The 25255-nt window shown below is 47.3% G+C and overlaps 1 protein-coding gene across 1 annotated transcript in view; it reads left to right on the top strand.

Moving 5' to 3' along the window:
- Positions 1-894: 894 nt before the first annotated feature.
- Positions 895-25255, top strand: part of zc3h3 (zinc finger CCCH-type containing 3) — a 54151-nt gene continuing 29790 nt past the window's right edge. Inside the window, exons 1-3 of the mRNA XM_076154518.1 lie at positions 895-972; positions 1550-2741; positions 3148-3323. Coding sequence (XP_076010633.1) covers positions 927-972; positions 1550-2741; positions 3148-3323 — 1414 coding nt within the window. The 5' untranslated portion in view covers positions 895-926. The remainder of the gene's footprint in view (positions 973-1549; positions 2742-3147; positions 3324-25255) is intronic.

Here is a 25255-nt window from a genome sequence, read left to right as displayed (position 1 = left end):
TAATAAAAACCATATTATATAAGTGTATAAAGAGTCAGGGGTTTGAAAATGTGTATTTGATGCTTTTCTGAGCACCTTCAATGAAAACGTTCAGGCCGTATCCCTTGGAGAAGCTGTGCAGAGTTGGATGACTGTGAGTAAACACAGACTTAGGAAGGTAGATGCCACTGATTCTCCTGACCCCTGACCTTTGTTCATGGTTACTGCAAATTGCCGACCCTCCCGAAACTTCTTCCTCCTGTGTGTAAAGGTTCAGTCATCCAGGTCCATCCATGAATCCAAGGAAAGCCTTTGGGATGTTTACAAGCAAGTTCAGTTGCCTCCTGATATGTCACCCCTTTGTCCCAGCTCCACCCCCTGGCCCCTGACCTCTGACCCCAGCCTCATGTTTACTATGAAGCAGGGTTAACAGGAAGTGATTGCTACCTGTTAACCCTGTGCAGTGATGGTGGCTTCTTCTTCAGTCCAATGCAAATGGTTCATCTTTGGAAAGGAATGCAGCCTCTTTTTTCATTTTAGAGAAGTTCTCATGCTCATGTTCTAAAGCAACATGTGGTAACTGACATCATTCATGATGTTATTGACAATGGGGTCTTGGTCCTTGTTGTGCAGACACACTCTCCAATTCTAGTGGAGATTAGAAATCAAGAAGATAGCCGCAAACCCAGATATAAAATGTAGATATCCTTGAGATGGCTAAATTAAACCCATATTTTCATATATTATTCCTATTTTACTTTCAGGATATGTTTATTGTGTGACATGGTTTACTTTTTGTACTCTTATCTGCCTGTCAGGTCTGCAAGGATAACGAAACTTAATAAGCCTGTGAGACCTGGCAAAGGGCAAACCAATAAGACCAGTGTATACGTCATTTAAGAGCGCCAACGTCGACGCTGAATGACGCCACAGTCTCGGTTGTAAACATGGAGGAGAGAGAAGCTTTGAAGAGACAAATTGAACTTCTTCAGAGTGAGTAAACGGCGTCAGTGATGTGTAAAGTGATCCGGATGTGACGCAGCCCAGCCGCGATTTATTCCGCTGACACGCAGTGAAATGACGCGAATGTTTGAGGTCAAACCGTCGTCAATTATTTCCGTTACGTAATAACGCTTATTGAATTACGATAGATCGGCTTTTAGGTCGCACGAGGCCGCCTTAAGTGTTTAACTCTGGTAATAACAGATGTTAAACACGAAGATAGCTGCTCCAGATTCAAGTTCATATCTGTGGAATCCCCCTTTATAGACTGCATGTCCTCATGTACCGACCTGGTTTATGTTTACTGCACGGAGTTCTACTGTAAAGCTCTTTAACGCTTACTGACACTTGAAAATGCACAAACAGAGCAGGAAGAGTCCCAATGTTCCCCATCCTCACACCTGCACAGCACTTCCTGTTTGCCTATGTCTCACTGTTGTTCTCAGACGTGATGCTTATTAGACAAATCTGTTCAGCCTGTTCAGCCTGGCTGGAGGTATGAGCTCTGATTGATGTTTCTGTGTGATTAAACAGAACTTTTTCCCTGTTTGAAAAAAATCTATTTCAGACCTCATCAATAAACATAAGCGTGTCCATGGTGACGCCCCATGTGAAGGAACTGAATGGAGTTCAACACTGGCCAGAGGCCGAGGTGGGGGTCAAAGGTCATCCGGAGCTCATCCTCACAGCTCCAGAGGAAAACCACCTCACAGCCGGGGAGGCTGGAGGAAAACATACTCACTGAATAACAAAAACCCTCAGGCCTCCATCTCACCGCCTTCATCTTCATCTTCCTGCTCTGATCTCCAGCCTGGTCCCACTTCTCACAGCAGCTCATTGCCTCACCATGGAGCCAAAACAGCCACGGTGTCACCAGAAATCCCCCAAATAACAGCAGCCGAGTCTTATCATGAAGATCCAAGAAGAGGTACAGACTGGACAGAGCAACACGAGCAGAGGGGCGGGCTCGTGGCACAGAAGAAAGGCGGAGCTTCCAAACAGAACCATCCTCAAGTCACGAAGAAAACCAGCACCGAGCCTGAACACGAAGAAGCTCCAGGTAACATCACCCCCTCTGTTCCCTCTGCATCTACACCGTTCAACCTAAACCCCTCGTCTCGGCCCAGCACAGCCCAACTTCACACATCTCTTCAGAAACAATCCAAATTCATTTGGGTGAAGAGCCAGAACACAGCAGCAGCAGGACACACACAAGCTGGCAGCTGCTCTCAGGATACAGGGAAAGCTGCGAGTGCCGGCCCCACACTGAGCCCCCCTCCCTCCGCTATCAGCAGGAGGATCACCAAGAAACCTCGAAAACTCAGCCCGGTCATCGCACTTCCAAAGACCTCCAAGTACAAATGGGTCTCCAGCCAGACAAGATCCTCTCGAAAGCCGCTATCACCTAAAATAGCTCTGGCTCAGAAAGCTCTTGAGAAAGGAGAGAACATCAAGAAACTCAGAGCGGCGTCCTCCCTCTCCCCTAAGGGCAGAAAGGGAGCCATGGGGTCCTTCTGCTCCACCAGGAGCCGCTACAGCTGGAAGGCAGGTGAAGAGAGCGTCTCTGGGGCTGCGGCGGGAGCGGCCCGTCGCAAGTCAGCCTTCCATTGGACTTCGGAGAAAAGCCACAGAGGAATGAGAGCGGGCCATGCTGTGGCTTCAGTGGTGTCCCCTCGCTCCTTCCATCCGGCCTTCTGCTCCTCCCCTGGTGGGTTCAAGCTACGCAGCAGGATGAAGATCATCAGGAGGTCTCCCAGCAGGTCAGTGTATGGAGACATGAAAGTAGGATCTGATTGGCTGTTGTGGGGCCAAGCCTTTGTTGGAGTTAAGAATGGAGTTAAGAATGACTCAAGATTATTATTATTATTAATTCCTCTGCTAGGGACGCAATGTTTTAGCTTTGGTTCATCAAATGTCCTAAGAAACCTCAAGAAACAATGGGGAGGTTTTCAAGGTCAAGAAGTCAGATTATAAAGGTCAAACATAGATAGGTGCTGGTTTCTTGTGTTCTTGCTTGTTTAACATTACTGCCTTTAGCCTGTAGGTGGCAGCAGAGTGTAATTTATGTTCATGTCAGCATGTTAGATGTGTCTTACCTGCTGTCTCTGCTGTAAACACTGAGCCTGGTCTAACATCTGTCCTCTCACCACGCTACTGTGGAAACAGTGTGTCACAGAGGGGCGGAGCTCCATCAGGTGTGACAGCGGCCAGCAAATACCTCCAGCGGGGCAGAGCGCACACCTGGACCATGACGCCCATGGGAGTGAGGAGGACGCCCCCCAGAGAGCTGGTGTCCTTTGGGAGACACAAGCTGCGGCGGCTGTCCACATCTCCGAGGACAAGTAAGAAACGCATGCTCCAGTTCTGTTTGATGTTTGTTTTGTGTAAGTAACAGGCCCGTTTAGAGGACATGGGACGCAAACACGGGAGGTTTTTTGTTTTGTTTCACCGGAGGCATTTAATCTTCCTCTTTAATGAGCTGTCAGACAAATGTGTATCCATGGAAACAAATTTTTCTCCCAATTTATTAGGGATCCAGTAATAGAGGCCCTTCTTGGTGAAGGTACAGTAGGAGTTTTGACCTCTGACCCCAGGGGCCAGGGCAGGAGAAGAGCTTTCCACACGTGAACGCAAATAACAGGATTAGCTGGCTAGCTTCGTTGTGGAGGGCAATCCAGGTATGCGGGTATGATAGAAAGAACTTCCACATCCTGGTACTACACCGGTAATATAACGTAACATTTTTCCACGTTTCTGTCAATTCCATCAAAAGTAAAACAGCAATCTGAGTGGAAACATTGTGGCGTATTTATACCATGATAGAATTTGAGTTGCCTCAAATAGACGCGTGTTCGGCCTTGGTGGATGTATGACCCCTTACGTCTGTACATCTGTCCTTCTGGCTTTCTGCTTGCTGTAAGGGTTCTTTTCCCTCCTGTTCCTCTTCCTGCTCCTCCAACTTCCCAAACTTATCTGGAGCTCAGAGGCTATCAGGCACACAGCCAAATGTGGGGAGTGGTTGGTGGTGACATGGCGCTCGCCGGCCCATCTCTCACTCGCACGCCAGCCCATTGCTCGCTTGCCTGCTCGCCGACCCATCCCTCGCTCGCCCGCTAGCAGGCCTTGTGCTTTATGGGTTTGTCTCTTGATACATTTTCACAGGCGTCAACCTCATGTTTTGATGCAAAAATGGAAAGTAAATCATGGTTTAGTTGTTGTTAAAGAGCCTTTATGACTGTGGGGCCTGTAAATAAAGGCGAGGTCATGCTTTGGCTCTTTACATTAAGGCTTTTTAACTGCAGAAAATCCACACGAGTGCCTGGATTCATTTTCCATTTTTGCTTCATATTGATTCCCCCCTTTTCCAGTGCACCTCTATGAGAGCTCCTCCTGACCCTCTACATTTCTACACAACGTTCAACGCAAATTCCATAAACGAGAGGGAACAAAAATCTGAGCACATCCCCTTTAAACGTATCGATTTGATTTCCTACACGGACTCGCTGACCTGCCAGGTTCGGACGCCCTAAACCTATCGCCCCCCCCTCGACAGGGTGTCAGCTGTCGTCTTCTCCCGTCTGCTGGGAGTTTGGAGCGATTTTTCTCTGAAGGTGGTGGGCAAAGTGTGTGTGAGTTTCGGTCACGTTTGTGGCAATTAGCTAGTTTTTCCTTATTTGTGTCTTTAGACCTTTTGAGACGACATGTGAGCGACCTTTACTCACAATTAGACCATCAAAGAAATCAATCAATACATCAAAATATCAGAAGGAGATAAAAAATAGCAGCTAAAACTTAAAAGCTAAAAAGTATTAAATGAAAAGATGACAAATAATAAGAAATACAATAAGATGAATAAATAAGCGATTAGATAAAAAGGTTTAAGCACAAATTATGAAGTGACAAATTAATGTGAACTAAAGTGAATAATCAGGAAATGATCTCAAATTCATGTTTGTTATTACTCGTATCTTCTTTATATGCAGAACAGCTCAAACTGAAGGGGAACGGAATAAAACCGAGTGAAAAACAAAGACAATGTAACAGATTAGAAAAGGAGGTCTAACAATAAGACATAAGTGAAAATGTGTAACAAACCTCAATGGAAGAGTAGGTGTAAAAAATACAATGATGCTGTAAACAAGTAAAGAAAGTAATGATGAAATGAAATACAAAGCAACACTGCTGGGGGTGGATCTTGCGCTGAGAGTCGCCTGCTATCATATCTGACCAACAGAGGGCAACAGCTCACATCTGGTGTGCAGGAGCTGCTGTGGGGGGGTGAGGGGGAGGGGGAGGGTACAGGCGGACCATGGGAAGGGGGAGGGGGAGGAAGGTTAATTGATTGCCCAATTCAGCCGTGATGGCGAACAAGTGCCGATAGCGGGTAATTTGCAGAGGTGGAGGCGGGGGGCGGCGCTGCTATCAAGTCGCGGCACCGCTCTCCCTCCAGTAGATAAAAAGGAGCTAATGCATAATTATCCTTTTGCAAATTGGATTGTTTTAACGAACTGTAGAATATAGGCCCAACCTGATGGAAAGCAATCATTGTTTTTACAGCCCCTCTCTCTCTCTCTCTCCCTCCCTCCCTCCCGCTCTCCCTCTCTCGCTCGCCCTCCCTCCTCTGGCCCCTCCAGGCCCTCCGGTCATTCCCCGTGCACCCTACACGCCTTGCGCCCATCTCTTGGTGTAATCTCCCGTACTCGATGGAGTCAGAAGAACATTAGAGAAGCCATCACGATTAGCATTAGGCTTTATTCCTCCCTGTGGCTGTGCTTCCTCCTCCTCTTCCTCTTTTGCTCTGTTGCAGGTCTGAGCAGCTTCCTCTTCCTCCTTTCATCTTGTCGTCACGTCTGTCTGTGTGTCCGTCTGTTTATCAGCAGGATCGCTCTAAAAGTTAGGAACTGGTTTTTATGAAACTTCAGGGAAGAACTCATGAACGTTTGGCACCTGCTGGCCTGATGGTGGCGCTGTCATCACCAGCTTCTTGTTGAGGCCTTGTTGACCTGTATCCAGATTTGTTGTGTTTTTTGTATTTTTGGTATCTCCTCTTACAATTTTGGGTCAATTTTACACATAGAACATCTAAACCGAGTAAGACAAAAGTTTCATCTTTCTTTTTTGAATTTCCTCACTGTTTTGCTATAATTGGCTGCCCAAAGTTGAGTGGTTGGCGTTGTTGGACATCTGACCTCAGTGATGTCAGTTCACCTGATGGTGGCGCTATTACAGCAATGATACTTTTGCCCGGCTGGAGCATGAAGAGAGTCTAGCTGGGACACTTAGATGCCTGACAACATTCTGATTTTAGTGCGCCGTTATGGCGTTTACATGACGTGTGAAAACATTGCTTTATTGTCTCAAGAATGACCAAAGTTTTAACCTACTTTAAATCTGTATTATTAATGAGTTGTTTTGTTACCTCCATTTACATATGTTAGGCTGGACAGAATATCACCTTTTAATGCAGCCTCAGTAATGATGGGTTGTAGCTGCAGTGTGGCAGCGGGCTAGCGGCCACCATGTACGCCAGCGTGCGTTTCCTCCATCCACGTCTGATGCTTAGACTGAAAATAATGAACTCCGACCGTCCTGAGACATGTGAATGCACCGAGGGCGGCGTGCGTGCGCGTGCAGCAAGAGTGGAGCGGCGCGGATTGGGGGCGGGAGGATGTAGCGGGAGAAGCAGCTCGCGGCCGTCTGCGCCTCAGATAAGAGCTGCTAATAAAGAGCAAATTGAATTACTAATGATGGGAAGCAGAGTCCTATAGATGAGCCCGTTAAAACGCAACCTTATGACCATGCTCACACTCTCACTCACACGCATGATGATACGCTTGCAAACAATGTTTCTTAATTTCCTCCTCAATGACCAGCCGCCCCCCCCTTCCCTCCCGCGCTCTCCTAGGTGCTCGGTTATCTGCAGTTTAATTTAAAGAGGGCATAAACCTAAGTAAGCAGTTAGGTCCGTAATGAATCGTGTGTGTGTGTGCGTGTGTGTGTGCGCGTGCGCCTAAAGACAGCCATGTAGCCCAGATAATCTAATAAAGCAGATAAATGTCAGGATGGGACTGTGGAGTGCTGAGCCATGCGGCTTGGGGCCCCCGTGTGACGAGCTTCCAGAGCGCTGCAGGTCTCCATCTCGCTCGCACATCCTCACTTCCACACTCAGTCTTCTTCTCCTCCTCTCTGTCATTTCTTTGTCGTACAGCAGCGAAGGTTCATTAAAAACTGGAGGAAGTTCGTTTGTACACGTGAACTCGATGAGCGTTTTGGAGACACGTGCGCGTTGGGATGAGAGTGTTAACGCGTCTCTGACCTGTCTCCTAACGTGAGGGTGTGGACTCCTAACACACACTCACTGTAAGATCAGCTGGGATTCATCAACACCACCATATACATGGGAGTTGTATGCACGTGTCACGACTCATCTGTGGACTTTGTGTTTGCGTCTCACTCAGCGTCTGTTCTTGCTTCATGTCCAGAGGTTATGAAGCCGACTCAAAGCTGCCGTCTTGAGTTGGAACTTAAGTTTCCACACCTATCTGACCTCCTCGTGTCTGAGTTTGACCTGACCCCTGACCTGAGCAGAGGGTCAGGACGCTCTGTGTGGAGGGTTTTCGATCTGAACATGACTGTTACCCAAGAAGAGTCAGTGGGAGGTCAGTGACATGTCTTCACCGGTTTGCAACTCGGAATTTACAACATTGTTTATAAACAAAATAGAGATTGTAACAGCCAATATTGTTGGTATCCTCGAGGGTCTTCTTTGGGTGTGTGTGTCAAGCAAGGCACGGGACTACTTCTCCTTCATATGTCACTTTATTAATCCCGTAGTAACAGTGCTTCATCTTGTACATACTCTCTCTCTCCTCTCCTCTCTCGTCCTTTCCCTAAATCATTCCCCCATCCTTATCACTCTGCCATTAAAGTTCCTTATGGACAAAGAACTAGTCCCTTCATAAGTGTATTACAAACCAGAATGGATATCATTGTAAATTAGAATAGTAAATGAAATGCCACCATCAAAAATGGTAAACTCAGTAGATGAAAATAAATCAATCAATCTTACATTATTGTTGTTCAAATATTTCCAGGAATTTATAGATTCCAAAGAGTTCTGTTAAGGTTGTTTTCAGTCATTTTGTTGCCCATCAGCACCTTTGCCCTCTCAGCTTACCACACACACACACACACACACACACACACACACACACACACACACACACACACACACACACACACACACACACACACACACACACACACACACACACACCTACCCCCTAACCCTGCACACCCGACACCATGGAGCACATTACCACCATGAAAAATACCGCCGCCCCCCCACCCTCCTGTGGGGATCCTGTTACCGTGCCGACGATGAGCCCATTTATTTCTCCCATAAATCATGTGCGCTGCTCTGCATCCTGGCCCCACTGACACCTTCTCCAGTGCTGCAAACACACACACACACACACACACACACACACACACACACACACACACACACACACACACACACACACACACACACACACACGGCTGAACAGTTGTTTTTATATTGAAATCAACAACCTGTGCAAGAGTAGTAATGTCAATCACACGTTATTAGAGTGTAATTTTCTCTTCACATGTGTGTGAGCTTCCTGTCAGTCAGTACGTTTACACACACACACACACACTCATTATTATACTGCGATTATATTGCCGTATATCAAACCAACTGAGCTTCCTCCCAGTATCAGAATGAGACGATGTGCATGGAAATAGATTCATTCAGTCAGACTTCTTAATGGGAGTGCTTGTGTGTGCGTGTGCGTGTGCGTGTACGTGTGTGTACGTGTGTGTGTCTGTACGTGTGTGTGTGTGTGTGTGTGTGTGTGTGTGTGTGTGTGTGTGTGTGTTTGTGTGTGTGTGTGTGTGTGTGTGAGAGCGTCTGCGCCTGCGCGTGCGCTCAGCAGGGGGGCTCATGTAGCACAGCATCAGTACATGCACATTAGAAGTTGTGTAATTGTAATCCCATTAAAGTAATACAAAACGGCATAATTCAATTTAGCATGGATCCAGCAGGAGAGTTAGATGGTATGAGCCAGGGTTCATGCTGAAGCTGCTGTCACACGTCCATACTGGGTCCAGTGTCTCGCTGGTCCACACTGTGTCCAGTGGATGTGCAGGCTGTCACAAAGCATCAATATGTCTGGACGCTAACGCAGACTCCTGGTGTTTACGTCCAAATCTTTGTAATGCCACAGATCAGTGAAGAGTTAGGGTTAGAGGGGTTAGAGGGTTAGGTTTGGGTGAGCGCCCCGCCGCTCCGATGGCCGCTGTTGCTTTTTTTGGACGGCTGATGCATGTTTGCTTATTTTTGTTTGCTTATTTGCGGCGCTCGCTGGTTCACACTTGCTCCAGTTTCTCCCACTTTTCATTTACACCACAGCCACTTGTCTCGCTCGCCCCCCCCCTCCGCTCTCACCCACTCGCTCTCCCACATTCTGTCACTTACACTGCACACATACAAACGCACACGCGCACACACACACGCACACGGACACTCAGCTCATAGAGGGCATCAGTATTAAGTCACTGTTTGTTTGGACGTCAGAGTACACAGTTAGTGTTGCTATGTACATATTGGAAGTGTTACCCTATATCCTGTGTATGTGTGTGTGCTCATCTCTCTCTCCCTCGCCGTCTATCTCTTACCTTTTTATTGGCGAAATCATTTTAATAGTTTGTGTCTGCGTCTGTGTGTGTCTGCATGTTTCTCCTATCAGCTGCTTTTCTAAATACCGTTCTCCAAATGCCATTCCCTGATGCTCCCATATTATCAGTTAGACCACAGACACACACGCACACACACACACACACACACGGAGGGGGGGGGGGGGGGGGGGGGGGGGGGGGCATTCTGCTCATTCCTCTGCACTTTCTCAGGCTCTCTGTGTCAAACAGGTGGACCACTGTCTTCCCTTTCTGTCCGTCTGTCTCTTTCTTTCTCTTTCAATCTGTCACCGTTCGTCTCGCACACACTCGCCCGCCGTGACATGTGCGGCCACACACGCAAGCAAATCCCCCCGTCCGGCGTCGCCGTCTGGCCGTAATGGTTTTGTAAAGCTCTGTCGCTGGTTTAGGAGGCAGAAAGTTAAATTATTAGAAGATGTGTTGTTATTAGAGCTGGATCAATACATCAGCCTGGACCGTATTGGTATCAGGATTTACTTTATGTTAAGATAATTGATATTTTAGTTCTATCTTTATTTTTGAGTATAATTAATATTAATACATTTTATTTGTAATCTATATCCTGTGGGATGATTAGCAGTTTAATTTACAGTAATATTTACTCTAACTGTCATCTTTATTGTTAAAGTTTATTGTTGAGCTGTAAAATGTCCTGACTCAGGACATAATTAATTTAATTACTAAAGTCCAGGGATCACTGCCAGAGCTTTTATGTATCCTGTGGTTTAAACAAATATCCATGGTAAATCACTGTAAGAGTTTTAATTTACAGTGTTTTCTTCTGAGGTATCAATAATCAGGTTTAACCCCTAGAGGCCCGGGCTCAGCGCGCTGCTCTGGCATGTGTGTTGCAGCTCTACATCTCCATCTCTGTGCCTATATATAAACCCCGCAGCTCTGTGGCTGCGTGAATGGTCGCGCTCCTCTGGTAAGATGGCGTCTGGCACAGGACGGGCTCATCGCAACTCTCTGGTGTCATTTGGCATTTTGATTAACCTCTCAAGAGCCACAGGAACATGCATGCACGCCATCAAACCACGTCCGTAACTCCACCCTCCACCCCCCATGTAGCAAGAGGCCTCCGTTCCCTCCCAGGACTCCCATTAAACTGTCAACTGGCCGTAATTAAACTTCTGTGAGGTTGGACTCGTTTAAGATCAACATGAACACAGACCTGTATGAGGACACACACACCAACACTAACACATCTGTTAGATGATGCTTGTTGAAAGTTTTGGAACCGCCCAACAGGTTTTTACATCTTTTATTTTTAGTTCTATGACTTATTGGAGACGTTCACTGCGTCCCTGGCGACTTGTACTCGTGTCTCCGGGCTCGGTGTTTTGTTGAGGGAACTTTGAGACGAGCTCAGAGTGTGCCGGGACCTGCTGTCATTAGGCGGTGTTCTTATACCGCGTGTGTGTGCAAGGACGTTGAGGGACATGTGTTGAAATGTGTAATCAATACCATTGAGTGCAGAAACTTTATACGCAGATTGCTGCGACTCCTTCCCAGTTAAGGAGGTAAATGTTTTCATGGTATCCAGAGGAATGGTCCATGTGCCAGGCTGTCTGAATAAATCAGAAACCTAACAGGACGCAGCCACGGCCCCGCTAATTATTAGACAACACATGGCGGCGGCGGCGTGTGTGTGCGTGCGTGCGTGCGTGCGTGCGTGCGTGCGTGCGTGCGTGCGTGCGTGCGTGCGTGCGTGCGTGCGTGCGTGCGTGCGTGCGTGCGTGCGTGCGTGCGTGCGTGCGTGCGTGTGTGTGTGTGTGTGTGTGGTATTGGGAAATGCTTTGGCTTGGGCCATGTGTAGCTATCGGGGAACGGCCACCCAATCTCTACAATGTGACGTTTTCATTCAAAAGAAAACGGATTCTCAGGTCCTGATTTGCCTTTTGTTTCATGGAGATTTACACAAAAAAGTGCCTGAAATGTGTTTTTTCAAAGGCAGTGCGTCCGTTTAAACAGACTCTCTCATCTGCCGGCTCCCTAAAAGTTGTTGTGTTTTGTGCTGCAGGAGGGCAGATTACAGTAAATGAGGTCACGTAATGACGAGCTCAGCCTATACATCAGTTAATGAGAGTTAAAGAGGAAATGCAAATGAGCTGCGTTTTATGTGGCCCAGTCCATTAAAGTCAGAAAAACACAGGACATATCTTAACTGGTAGTAGGTGATGATTCCCTGCTTTACATTTTTACTGTTTTCGTTGTTTTACATTGATAAATTTAGACTCAAATGTTGAAAATGAACTTAAATCTAATTCTCATTGCTGTCAGGGCTTATTCATTTGCATTTTAAGTAATGTTGGAGTGCTTTTGATATTAAAAACAGGTAAAAACAGTAAAATATTACAGAAGTCCATGTAAGTAAAATAAATATACTGTATATTAAAATTTGGAGCACCAACTCTTAACTCTTTACTCTTTACGTGTTTCTATGAATGGGATCATATTCTGAGGTAACCTCACCACTAGAGGACCTCATGTACTGTTTGCTGTGTTTGACTTTGTCCTCTGCTTGCTCGTCGAGATGTCTCAATGCCCCTTCGATACGTTTGTCGCTGTTGGGTTCTGATCCGTTTTGTAGCCGGTCTGTAATGGTAAAAGCCAGGGGGCCAGTCAGGAACCATTATGAGCAACCCCATAAATCTTCACCTTTTGTCAGTGGAAGAGCGTGCCCACCCCTCAGCCTGCCCTGTGACAGTAACCCTACTCCCCCTGCTCTGCTCCATATGTCTACACACATCGACGTGGTTCCATAATAATCATGGGTGTTTGCCGTTTATGTGGGAAGAGGAGCAAGGAGTCCCAAGAGCGCCTGGCATGTTAATTATGGAGCCCCCTTCCCCTCCCTCCCCCCACACGCAGGGACACATGGTCCTGCTGGGGTTGTGAGTTTTAGGGGTTTGATAAAACAGTGTATTTACAGGACTGTGTATTAGCTTTACAGTGACTGATGGTCTCTAAATCATTGATCCTCAAATCCAGACTTCAGGCCCCAGAATACAGTTGGTTCTTCAATTTGGTGGATCGTTGTAATTTCTTCCACCAATGCGTTGGTGTTCTTTTCCCTTAGTCTCGTGTGCGTGTGTGCTGTTATTAAGGATGGAGGCTCAGTTTCCTGGAGCTGCCAGGCCCAATGGTTTTAATCTGGGGCTTAATTAAACCACATAAACACAGGAGGCACGTAAAGATCGGATGTAGGCAAGATCCGAATCTGAATTGGACACGGAGACCCTGTAGAGACCCTGAGAGCGATGGTGATGCACCCATGCATTCTCTCCACATTATCCTTCTCTCTCTCTCTCTCTTTCTCTTTCAGTCTCATTCTGTAATTGCCCGCCCACACCCTCGCTCTCTTTCCATGCTTCCTCCCCATCCGCAGGGATTAAACATATTCTCCTAATTGATGGCTTGGCTGCGAGTCTCGGTAGGCAGGAGGAGCCAAGTCGGGGCCAAGACCCATATTCCTGTAGTGTAAGTGAATTTTGTACGGTCATGTGACCTGACCAGCGCTTCTAAGCTCTGTACTCAACTTTTATGAGCAGAAGCCCTCATCACATCTCTTCCTCTCTCTGGTTCCGTCTCTCACACACACGTACTGTATCTACTCTCAGCTCCAACCGTTTGAAGCCCGGTTACGACGTGGTTTCTAATCCGTCCTAACCGTTCCGAGCACAACCAGCAAGCCAACCGGTTTCTCTTATGAAGCTCCCTTTCAAAATGAACGGGACTAGATGTGACACTGATTTTCGTGAGTAGATTGAGGTGAAAGAAAATACCACCAAAAGTCTTGTTATGTTCTAGCGTATGAAGAGGTTGAAGAAAGTAACTCTAACACTTCCGTAGACTGCCATCTTTACACTAGCAGTCAGTCAGTGTGCCACGGTAAGACAGTGAAGTTCTCAAACCTTTGGCGGGAGATAACAATAATGGTTTTTGGGGAAAATAATACTACATTGCGGTTTCACGTATTGCTAAATCCCGGAGCAGCGACAAGCTTCAGGGCTTCAAGACTCCAGGGCTTCAGGGCTTCAAGACCCCAGGGCTTCAGGGCTTCAAGACCCCAGGGCTTCAGGGCTTCAAGACTCCAGGGCTTCAGGGCTTCAAGACCCCAGGGCTTCAGGGCTTCAGGGCTTCAGGACTCCAGGGAGGGGGAAGCCCGACCCCTCTTCTTCTAGACGTTTCCTTTTTTTTTTCAACTTTCCATTTCAGTCCTAGCGGCCTGCATGGACACCCGAAGCCTGAATCTATTCTGGTGCTGAGTTATTCAGTGACCCCCTACAACCTCCCCCACCGTTTCCCTACAACTCCTTTCCCCAACCATCTAAGTGCCTCCCCGGGTCCCCCTGCTCCTCCCCCCCTCCCCCGTGCCTCTTTGTCCCTCCCATGGGGACGGTTAAGTTTTGTCCACTCTCTGCGGGGCCCCCAGCAATTTGACTGTGTGCTTCGAGCCACGCTTGGCATGCGAACATCTGAGCTCAACACCCAACTTTCCTTTAAGTCCCTGACCTCCCTGTCCCCTGTTCTTCCCAGGCTCCCATCTGTCTTCAGTGCTGGGGGCTGAGTGAAACAGACTGAGTATCTATAGATCATAATACTGTATTTTCAAGTTGTCCAAACATCAATCCATGATAGTGGAAATTTTGGATTTGGTCTCATTGATTGATCTAGAGCAGAAGAATTCAGAATATTCCTGATTCTGAATGCCTTCTTTGTTGTATCAGAGAATGTAACTGCGAGTCAACTATGTACTTAATGTAATCAGCACCACCATAGCTACATATTTAGGTTTGTAGTTGTATGTTTTCTTCCCTATTTGGTACTTCAATGATTCTACGTACATACATATGTGGTGCCAGATCCACAGGAAGCCAGCATCTCACAATCTAGAAATGTTTAAGATCCATATCATTGTATTGCGTCCCACCAAGTTTCATGAAAATCCGCCTTAGTCCAGTCTGAGTCCAGTCTGATCGTGTCAGTGCTGTAACAAACGTGGGATCAGCATTCAAGCAGAGCGGCGACAGACGGGCGTAATGAATGATGGATCTCTCTCTCTCTCTCTCTCTCTCTCTCTCTCTCTCTCTCTCTCTCTCTCTCTCTCTCTCTCTCTCTCTCTCTCTCTCTCTCTCTCTCTCTCGCTCGCTCGCTCGCTCGCTCCCCTTTGTGCTTTAATTTTTCCTCCGTTCTCTATTTCAGTCATCTGTTAGTCGCTTCCCTTCAATCTCACTTAACTCACCCTATTCAGCCTCCCCTTCGTCACACCACACACACATACACACACCTACAATCGCTCCACACACTCGTGCAGCCACATTTTCATCACACCCTCCCGCCTCCCCTCCTCTGCGGTTGTGTGCGGTATTTAATAATGGATGATTGTTTGTGTTTGTCAGTCAGCACGCTCTTGTTAAAGGACTTTAAGATAACTGCTAATTCCAGCAGGGTTGTATTGATTAGCCGCGCCGGGTGGGAATTGTTTTATAGCCTAAGAAGAACGCCGCGCCCCGCCATCACCACCACCAGTTTGCGCTCCTTCCCCGCCCCCCTCCCTTCGCCGAGGGTCTCTCCTATGGTTCAATAATTAATGTTTAACCTATTTAATTAGTGAGATTTGCTCTGAACAGAAGCAGAGTAATTGAGTCCTCTGCTGTGTGTGTGTTTATCAGTGTGTGTCCACGTGCATGCCCTGCCATGTTGTTAAGCACCCCTGCATGCTCTGATTGCAGCATTAAGTGGCTCACTTTCTCCCTCACGCTCGGTCAGGGTGCTGCCAGTGATTTAAGGCGTGTCAGCGATGGCACAGGTGCCCCGGCTGCGGTCACCGTGCCGGTGCGGCCCTGCTGGCAGCGGGCGGAGGCCATGCTGGGCTCCAGCAGGGTTGGCACGGACGGCAGAAGGGGGTTAGCCGTGATCAGCATAGTGCTCAAGGCTATAAGCGCTGGTATGATATAAATAACTGGTACCACATACCAAAACAATGAAAGCGGATTTGTTTGTCATCTTTGGTGTAGTAATGAAGGCTAAACGCTGCAGTGCTGCATTCTGACAGAATAAACTGATACCAAATGTTACAGAGGCCAGTTTGGACTGTGGCCCAATATGAGAACATATAGGGACTGTGACATTTAAAGGAGAGGTTTCATGGACTGTATATCATTGGATGGTCATTATCAGTTATAGGTTTATTTTGAAACCTTTACATGTTTGTGCTTCCAGGTCTGTAGGTCTTTGATTGGACCCTTATGGATCCAGCTTGTTCTTTCTTATCCCACTTTAATGTGCAAAAAGCCACATTTATCAACTTGTACGCTGCAGCACTGCTGTGCATGCTGAGTGAAAATGTGACATCCCTTCCTGACAGTTTCTCCTGCTGTGTCACATACTGATATTAACACAAAGTGCTTCTATTGAATAGTATCAAAAATAATGTGACCCCAAAAGTACAAAAAGTGTTTTATTGTCCTCTCAGCTCAATGACTTGTGCGTCAGAAAGACATTGAGTTTCTCTTTGGTCATAGTGCAGAATGATACAGCAGAACATCAGACAGGTCTTCCTAAAAGATGTAACTAGATGAACAGATGGGCACAGACTCTCACACTGGAGCATGTGAGCACGGAGGCCACTGTGCTGCATTACTGCCAGTGAGCTGCAGAGGGAGCTGCACACATGTTTACTGCTGGCTCAGCAACCTGACAGGCCGTTGACCCGGCGCCCTTTGTTCACGCCGCAGATTAGTTTGCGCAGCAAATGTTGTTGGAGGGGCTGGCAGCGTTCAGGCTGTCTCAGTACCTTCCTTTATGATTGCTTAGTGATGAAGATGATGGTGACAGGAGAGTTTTACAGCAATGCAGATGAGAGTTTTGCCAACAGAAATTATTCTGGCGATCTGCTTGCGCTTCACTCCCACTAGTTACATTTGAATTATCAGTTCCTCAGCTAAAGCAATATTGCCCCCAAAGACGACTTCCATATATCATCACTTTAAGATCTATACTGCTGAAACTCCAGTGGATTATTATTTAATTTATGAATTTTAAGTCCCCAAGCCAAGCAGAGGCCTCCTGGTCCACTGAATGGAGACTTAGTCGTCCTTTCACACCAGCAGCAGTCCGCTTCCAAGTGAACCCTGGTTCAGTCCTTTGTTCTCTGTACTACACATGTTTAACATGGTAACCTTAGACAGTACGCAAGGGGTTATGGGTAGTCTCGCAGCCACAAGGAGCCATGACTGCACTTGGAATGAGCAAGTCATTCAGTGCCTTCTGGAAATATGGGCTGATGAGGATAAAAGGGCTTCACTTGGTTTGCTGTCCTTGGCCAGGCAGAGACCACAGCCAGTCCTGAATATGCTGAGGGTCCACCAGTGTGTCCTCAGCTGGTTGAAGCCAGGAGTTTGTTCAGATGTTTGTTTGGCCAAGGATATGAACAAATGTCAAAATAGAGCCTGAATCACTTAATGAGCCTGGCAAAGGTTTTACATCATACGACCTCAACACGCTCTTAATGACGCCGTCCTGTCGCGTCCTTTCATATCTGTTTCCCCATCATGTGACTTACTCACTTTTTTGCCATAAGTGCTGCACATACAAGAAATCGTAGTCCAGTCAGCGTGTAAATGTTCTAATTAAAATCTGGTTTGCTGTCCAAGTGTAATATCTGCCTCTGTGCCTGAATGCAGTGACACACACACACACACACACACACACACACACACACACACACACACACACACACACACACACACACACACACACACACTCTGACTCATTGTGCGATTGTGACTGGTTGAATCAAAGCGTCTCTGTCCCGGCGGCCCACCCGCTGCGTCTCCGTGGCGATGAGAGAGTCCAGTATTGATCCGCGGCAGTTCATTTTCTACCGTCCCCGCTGAGTTGCCGCGGGGGAAATAGCTAGTTTGTCTCCTGTCACTTCAGCTTCGCAGCGAAAGAGAAGGAGAAGACACCAGGGCACCCTAAGACGCCCGTCCAAGATGGGGCAATAGCAAGGATTTCCTCCATCGCAGCGGAGCGCCAGAACCTGAGACGATTTATGTTTGTGCAAAACGTAAATAGACACAGGTGTATGTGTCACAGCCCCGCCCACACTGGTAATCCAGGACAAAGCCTGGTGCTACAAAGATCCTGGACTTCCTCCTTTCGCAAGTGCACTTATACCCTGTTATTTTGTTAGAACTGAAAAACAAATGTTCTGCATTGAGGAGGACAGTCTGGTCAACATTGTCCTGCGTTGGTCTCCGTGCATGCGCTCTGTCCTGGGTGATGCAATGCCTGTGGGGTTAATACGGTGTGGGCCTCCCTGAAGAAAGCAATATTGATCATTGGCCGTTTACTGTCCCCTGCTCCCTGGTGAATTGCTCTGTGGGAAGTGGTTAATTTGTCTTCTGTCCAGGATCTCTCTCTCTCTCTTTCTCTCTCTCTCTCATGTGTGTGTGTGTGTGTGTGTGTGTGTGTGTGTGTGTGTGTGTGTGTGTGTGTGTGTGTGTGTGTGTGTGTGTGTGTGTGTGGGGTTAATTTGTGTCCTGTCTTGTGGGGCTTAGCTGTTAAATACCTCACTCTGTCTCTGCGGCGACACACACTGATATCATTGATCGTCTTGTCCGATGACAGTAATGCTGGACTGATTGCCAAATAGCTGCCATTAAGCATATGAACTCTGACGTGGACCAAATTTTAAGGAAATGAAAGCGGTAAAGCAAATCCTGGAGCGGTTGTGGATTGTGAAGATGTTTCCCCCGTCTTCTCCAGTCGTCCTTGCTGTTGCCGTGTGGATTTGAGGCATTTGTTGTGCAAGTTACCCAGAATCCTTTTCATCTCTGCTGAAGGAATTTAAAGACAGAAGTAGTTGAAGTGTTCCAGTGCCGCTGTGGACGATTGAGTTCCAGACCCGGCGGTGAACGTCGTATTTAACCCTTCAGACTGACGTTAACTATGGCAGGAACAGCAACACTGCTCGCCTCGCCGCGTTGTGCGTCAACCTAATGTGCGTACAGCGTCGAGTAAAAATGTGGCCTTTTATGAGTTTATGTCAGCCCCTCTTTGAGGTTTGCTTTATGGCGACTGAACATACTACCTGTTTACTGCTGCTCAGCCTGTGTGTGGTGTGTGTGTGTGTGTGTGTGTGTGTGTGTGTGTGTGTGTGTGTGTGTGTGTGTGTGTGTGTGTGTGTGTGTGTGTGTGTGTGTGTGTGTGTGTGTGTGTGTTTGTGTGTGTGTGTGTGTGTGTGTGTGTGTGGTCAAAGTTCATGACCATGGGTCTATTTTTGAGTGGATTACCGTGTTACCATTTCTTCTCTTGGCCTCCCACTTTATCTCTTTCTCATCGCGACTCGTCTTTCACGGCATTCCAGGCTGTAATGAGTTTGCGTATATAAATTTCCAGTTTGGTGCCGCACGTGTAGAATTACCACAGTGACGAGGGCGTCTAAAAACATCGGCAACAGCTTCAAGTTTTGTCAATGGAATTGCACCAAAGCTATAATTCAAACAAAGACCTGATGTCACAAACCTCTGAAATGTCCAAAGTTACAGTTAGGATTTGTAACGGTGGATCAATCTACATCATCCATGCAACTCAGAAAAGTCATGGAAAACCCAACACAAAATGTTTCCACTGGCCAATGTTTCGACCAATCCCTAGTGTCTATGCTTGTAGCCATGGTAACAGAGTCTGAGGTCAGCTGTAAGCAAAGCATCAAGACAAACTTGCTCGTCACTTACAGAACTCATGAGGAAGATGCAGCGTTTGCTTAAGTTTGGTTTTAAGTCTTTGAAATGACATCATCAGACTTGATACTTGAATTCGGGGAGGCTTGCTGTGACATCATCCTTTCATAACTTAAAGTTTCTAATAATGATGCAATGATAATCTGACGATGACAGATGATTCTTTCTTTTTTTTTTTATACGTTATTACGGTGCTCATGTTACTGGACTGGGGCTTTGGGCTGTTCTGCTAAGGTCTGCTGTGACTTTGAAAGACCTTTATTAGTTTGTATCCCTCCGTGTGTTTGTGGTGTGTGTGTGTGTGTGTGTGTGTGTGTGTGTGTGTGTGTGTGTGTGTGTGTGTGTGTGTTATGAGTGGGCTAAGCCAGCGGTTCAGCAGCATCGTCCGCTCGGAGCAGATGCCCGCTCCTCCAGGTTGGGATCAGCACTTTAGCAGGCTGCTGCCAGCGCTTCAGGGGCCCAAAGGGACCAATTAGAAGCTGGCAGCTGCACCCAGAATGCCACCACGGCACGAGAGGACCGTGGGTGGGTGAGGATGGTACACAAGAGAAGGACAGACAGAGCAAACGTAGACATGGCGAGCAGTAAGACAAGAGTTATCCCTCTGTAATCTCAGTTGTTGGAACAAGCTTATGCCCTTTATGCGTTTCTACCGGGTCGGTTTCCTTAAAATGTCTTGGAGTCGATATTGGCATCACGTCTCCAAAGGTCTATCCAAGCTTCCACACCGCTGTGATGCGTTTCCATTCCATACCTTATCAGCTAATCCGTGTGATCAGCTTGGAGATGTCCTCAGATGTCCTCAGATGTCCTCAGATGTTGTCTTTTTTATTACATGAGAGCAAGCAGAACAAAATATAGCATGTCACTCAAAGTAATATTGAAATAACCATTAAAGCACAGCTAAACCTATGACCTTTGTACGTATGTCTTGAGTTTAATGGCCTTTTTTGCCTTTTTCAGCGAGCGTTCAGCTTAACGAATCAGGAAAACTGAAAACAGCAAAGAGAACAACAATGTTGTCTAACTGGCTTTAGACGTGCTGACGTGGCTCTGACAGTAAATGCATTTAAACTTCCTCAGTTTGTTGTCCTTTGGGGCCGTCCACTTTGTGTTGTGTGGAGTGGATGAAGTGGGCGCAGTGCGTGCAGGAGGCCGGTGACTGGAGAGCCGTTGATGTTGAGAAGGAGCTGGAGGGGCGGAGTGTTTATTTGGGGCCTGGCTCGGTTCGAGCACCTGCTGGTCCTCAGAGGGATGGGAAAGAAGAGAGCGGACCCCCTTGGCCCTCTGCCACCACCAAATTAGCACCCGAGCCGACAAGAGGCTTGGCTGTCCCTCATCGCGCTGTCCCCCTTTCTCCCTCTTGACCTTTAGCCTATGAACCCTCACTTTTCACCTCAGTAAAAGTAGTGCCACCACAAGAGCCCCATTGCCGCCCCCCCGTCACAGAGCCGAGCGTGGCCCGCGGGCCTGCAGCTCGTCCAACAGGCCCTCTTCATTACTTAGAGATGCAAAGGTCAAATATCAGAGTCAATGCCAAGAGTCATCTGTAAACTTATACTCTATATATTATTGGACACACAAACCTTTACAGTAACACAAGCAGGATACTTTCCTCTCCTAATGCTGTGCTAATTATATATGTAAGTCCTGTTCTCACTGTAGATTTGGGCTGAATATTTAGTACGTGGAGGACACGTTTGTGTTTGCTGTGACCGTTAAAAAAGGTTTACAGAGTGTATGAGTAACAGATGGAGAGCACTTGGCATATTTACTTAAATAACAACAACATAATGAGACGGCTGGGGCTTCTATGAACTGTTCAACTAAATGTATAAATTCAGGGAGAGTTGCTTGTCAAGGCTTTTCCACAGGATTGATACAATACCTGGGCCATTGACCTAATTGGGATGTGATTTGTCGAGCTCTCGGTTAGTTCTCAGCCGTAGCTCTCTTGTGGATGAGGAGGAGGAGCTAACTGCTGGGCGGCTGCCTGTGTTTTGGTTGCCTGACCTTGAAGGAGTGCAGCTGTAAGTAAGCATAACCCTCAGCCTCTGAGAGATGTTCCTCTACTTAAAGTGTAAAGAACGTTTAAGCACTCCAGAGGAACACCCTCATCCTCTAGTCTGTGTCACTCCCTCTTCGTCACTCCCACCCCCCCGCTCTCTCTCAACGCTCTGACACATTCACGATGCTTGTGTGTCTCCCGGCGGGGTTGTAAGTCACCTCCTCGTCTCTCACTCAGCGGCTGAAACAGAAGTTCAGGGCTACCGGTGTCCAACCGGCTGACCGGCCTCCATCACTCACTGGCCCCAAAGGATCGCCAGGGTGACGGATGCTCGCCACGCTGGCATCTGCAACCAGAACCTTGCTTGGTTTAAATGTAGACCCCTGATCCACCTCCGGTCATCCCGCGTGTGGGGCCCTACATGCCGCAGGGGCCCACATGTGTCTCCAACCCATCAGTCAGTACGATGAAATTAAAGAAGCTTTCAGACATGTAAAGTTACTGACGATTTTACACGTCAGTGTTGGAAAAGAGTCGTTCCAATAATGTGTCCACGTCAAAACCCAACAACATTTACTTATCATTCCGGAAGTCATCCTCCACAGCTCAAGAATACAATGAACGCTGTGATGTTGATGGTTACAGAATGGACGAGGAAATGCTAATCTTGTGTCTCCACAATTTCCACAACCCTGTGAGGAGTCTTTTCCTTGGGACCAAGTGATCCTTGATTTAGAGTAATGGGATGTTCAAGAGTCGAATGTCTTCTCTACTGTTGTGTTCTGCTTCTGGCATTTAGAAACTAATGAAGAATGTTCACTTGCTCTCAGTGATACAGCGCCACACATACTCACCTGCTCACATGTACGTGTACAGGAAGCCGCATATTTATTAATTCACTGCACATCAGGTCACTTGAATGAAGTCCTGAATAGTAAAGTTCAGCTGCTGCACACTTTAAAGACACCACTACACCCGCAGCAGAGTGCACAAGTGTCTCCTCACAGGCTCCCTCTCTGTGACTCTCCCTCTGTCTCTCTCCCTCCCTCTGTTTGTCTCTCTCTATCTCTGTCTGTCTCTGTCTGTCTCTAACTAACAAAGTAGCTGTTTAATATCACCGCTGCCGCCTTTTGGATTTGTTTGTAGCATTGAAGCAGATCCTGCACACCTGCTCTACTTCCATTTTATCCCTTTTTCTTTCCCACCATCCCCTCACTAAGTGGCTCACACAGACACACACACACACCCCTCTTCCTTGCCCCTTGGGGCTGCTTCCACTTGCTCGGGGTGGGGGGGGCCCTGACATGTATGATTTGGGCCAGAGGTTCAGATCCCTTGTGGAATCTGGTGTTGCCCTTTAGGGATGCACTCACTTAACCTTCAGGTGCCCCAGTCACACTTGGAAAAGGCTTTATGACACACGTCTCCCTCTCACACTCCCACACACCCACTATCCTTACAAACACAGACACACACTCACAACTCCACAAATAATGGAAATCCTTAAGTGGACCAAAGCCCCAGGCTCTTCCTCTTGATGCTGCTAATGGGATGTGCTGATTGACAGCCGCAGTCATCCCTTTGACCCCAGACGCCGCTGTTTGTGACACGGGCAGCCCTGTGCGGGATGCCCTACAAGATGTTAGTGACAAATCACGACCTGAAGACGTCCCGATGGCCGCTAAAGATTTTGTCAGCTCTGGGCTCAGGGTTCAGGGTCAAGGTTTAATTCACAGGAAATGTGTGTTTTCGTCATATCTTATTTAAGTTATTGATGTTCTTTATGGCTGCAGGAGCCTATGGCTACTTTGGAAAAACACGCATAGGCACCATTATCATTGAATTATTCATCAAGGATGCAGTGAGGTCTGCTTGAATATTATTCAACATTAGGAAAGACCTTAATGTATGGATACTTTCTATATTATCTCTTCAGAAAGTTGGTGTGTGCTTTCAAAGTATAGGAAAATATAGGAGCATCATAAGGTTCCATGCTGATTGTAGATATATAGCAGATGATGGAGATGATAAAATGGTGATGAAGACCTTGTTGTTGTTGATGTATAGTGAGGTTATACTGCAGAGTCAGGAGGAAAAATACATTCTGGCTTTCAAGTGCTGTTGACGGTTAGAGCAGCAGCAAGTAACTTTTTGACATGAAATAGTTTCTTTATATCAGCTAAGTAATAGTAATGCAGAAAGCAGATTGGTCCAGTGTGTTTTCTTCTGTGGCTTGTTTTGACCTTTCGAGTGGCCAAAAATGTATAATTGTTTTACCGCATAAGAGAAACGCGACAGAGTGGACAGAATGTGAGTGAGATCGATTCCCTCCAGTAGATTTGAGGAGCCAGTTTTCTACGCAGCCTTAAATTTCATAGACCAGCTTAATGCGTTTGTACGTCAAGATTATGGCACAGTCGTGTTGAGCAAACGTGAATTACCGAAAATCTGACGTCAGAGTGTTTTATCCTCCCTGACAGCTGCTCAAACACTGCTGTCGGGATTCTGCAACAGTGTTGTAAAGAAATAACAGTAACAATGCTAGAGGGCGCCAAAAACAACAACGTGCTGCTTTCAAATTTCCTGGAATTTTTATGTGTTCCTTTTTAAAACCTCTTTTGCGGTGTTGTGGCACGCTGCTCTGTAAGTCGTGGTCGTACAGTTAAATCTGTCACATCCCATCAACAGCCTCGCAGCGATGCCTAACTTTGTGGTTCTACGCTTGATTTGTGTTTGCATCTGTGGAAGAATCCCCCCAACCCTCCCTCCTGTGGTCAGCGCGAGGGTCGGGGGTCAGCTGGTGTAAGTTACAGCTGATGGCTCCACAGCGATGATGGACGAGGCCACAAGCCAGTAATCCCCCCCCCCATTCCCTGCTCGCTCCTGTCCATCTTCCTTGCAAAACACCCCCCCACCCCCCGCTGAACACACTTCCCTGTGGTGACATCATCACCACACAGGCAGGCAAGGGAGGGGTGGGTGTGCGTCTTCTCACACCCATCAGCCCTCATCAACCCGACTCTTAATCCCCCCCCCCCCCCCCCCACACGCACACACACACACACACTAATGGAGCCCTTGAGTATTCCCCTTTAAAAGCCTGTAGCAGGTCCACGGTGTACCAACACTTCTAACATAAGACACTTCATGTCCGGCGTCTATGCTGCGGCCAAGTGTTAATCTGGTTTTGACACCACATGAAGCTGGACAGCAGAGCGCTCATGTTCAACCATCTGTCCTTCATCACACGAGTCCCAGAACACTGAAGGCAGCTTTAGGAAAGAGTGAAGGTCACAGAGGAACCAGACACTTGTTGGCCTTGGATTGGAACGCCAATTTCTCCAGACTTTGGAGAGCTTGGTGGCCACCAGAAGATCAAACCTTCTCGAGGTTTCTAAGTCAGAATGATCCAGGGTTACATTGGGCATGCAAGCCATCCGTGTTTCAAGCAAAGTGAAACACACCAATAGAGAGTATGGGCATAGTGCTGTGTTGGGTGAAGCGTCGTTATTTAGAACTATAGGTCCCATTACATGATGAACCCACGCTCAGCCTCGCCCTCTCTCAGGCCTTGTTCCCTTCAGTGGAAACAATTCACACCGCGTTTTCATTGCACCCTGACGAGTTCTAGGAAGCAGCATTTTGAAGAGGAAGGTTTGCAGGGTGGGGCATCACTTCTGTCGACACCTCCGGGTTGACTGTCAGTGGGTGTCAAACGTGCAGGGATCACCTTATCATAACTGCGTTGGGTTATTAAATTGTGGTAACT

The sequence above is a fragment of the Genypterus blacodes genome, unplaced genomic scaffold (assembly GCF_046128005.1).
Source record: "Genypterus blacodes isolate CSIRO-AG114 ecotype Tasmania unplaced genomic scaffold, CSIRO-AGI_Gbla_v1 ptg000062l_1, whole genome shotgun sequence".
In the NCBI taxonomy this organism is placed as follows: domain Eukaryota; kingdom Metazoa; phylum Chordata; class Actinopteri; order Ophidiiformes; family Ophidiidae; genus Genypterus; species Genypterus blacodes.
The sequence above is the reverse complement of the archived record's forward strand: the minus strand, read 5'-3'. Positions and strand labels throughout refer to the sequence as shown.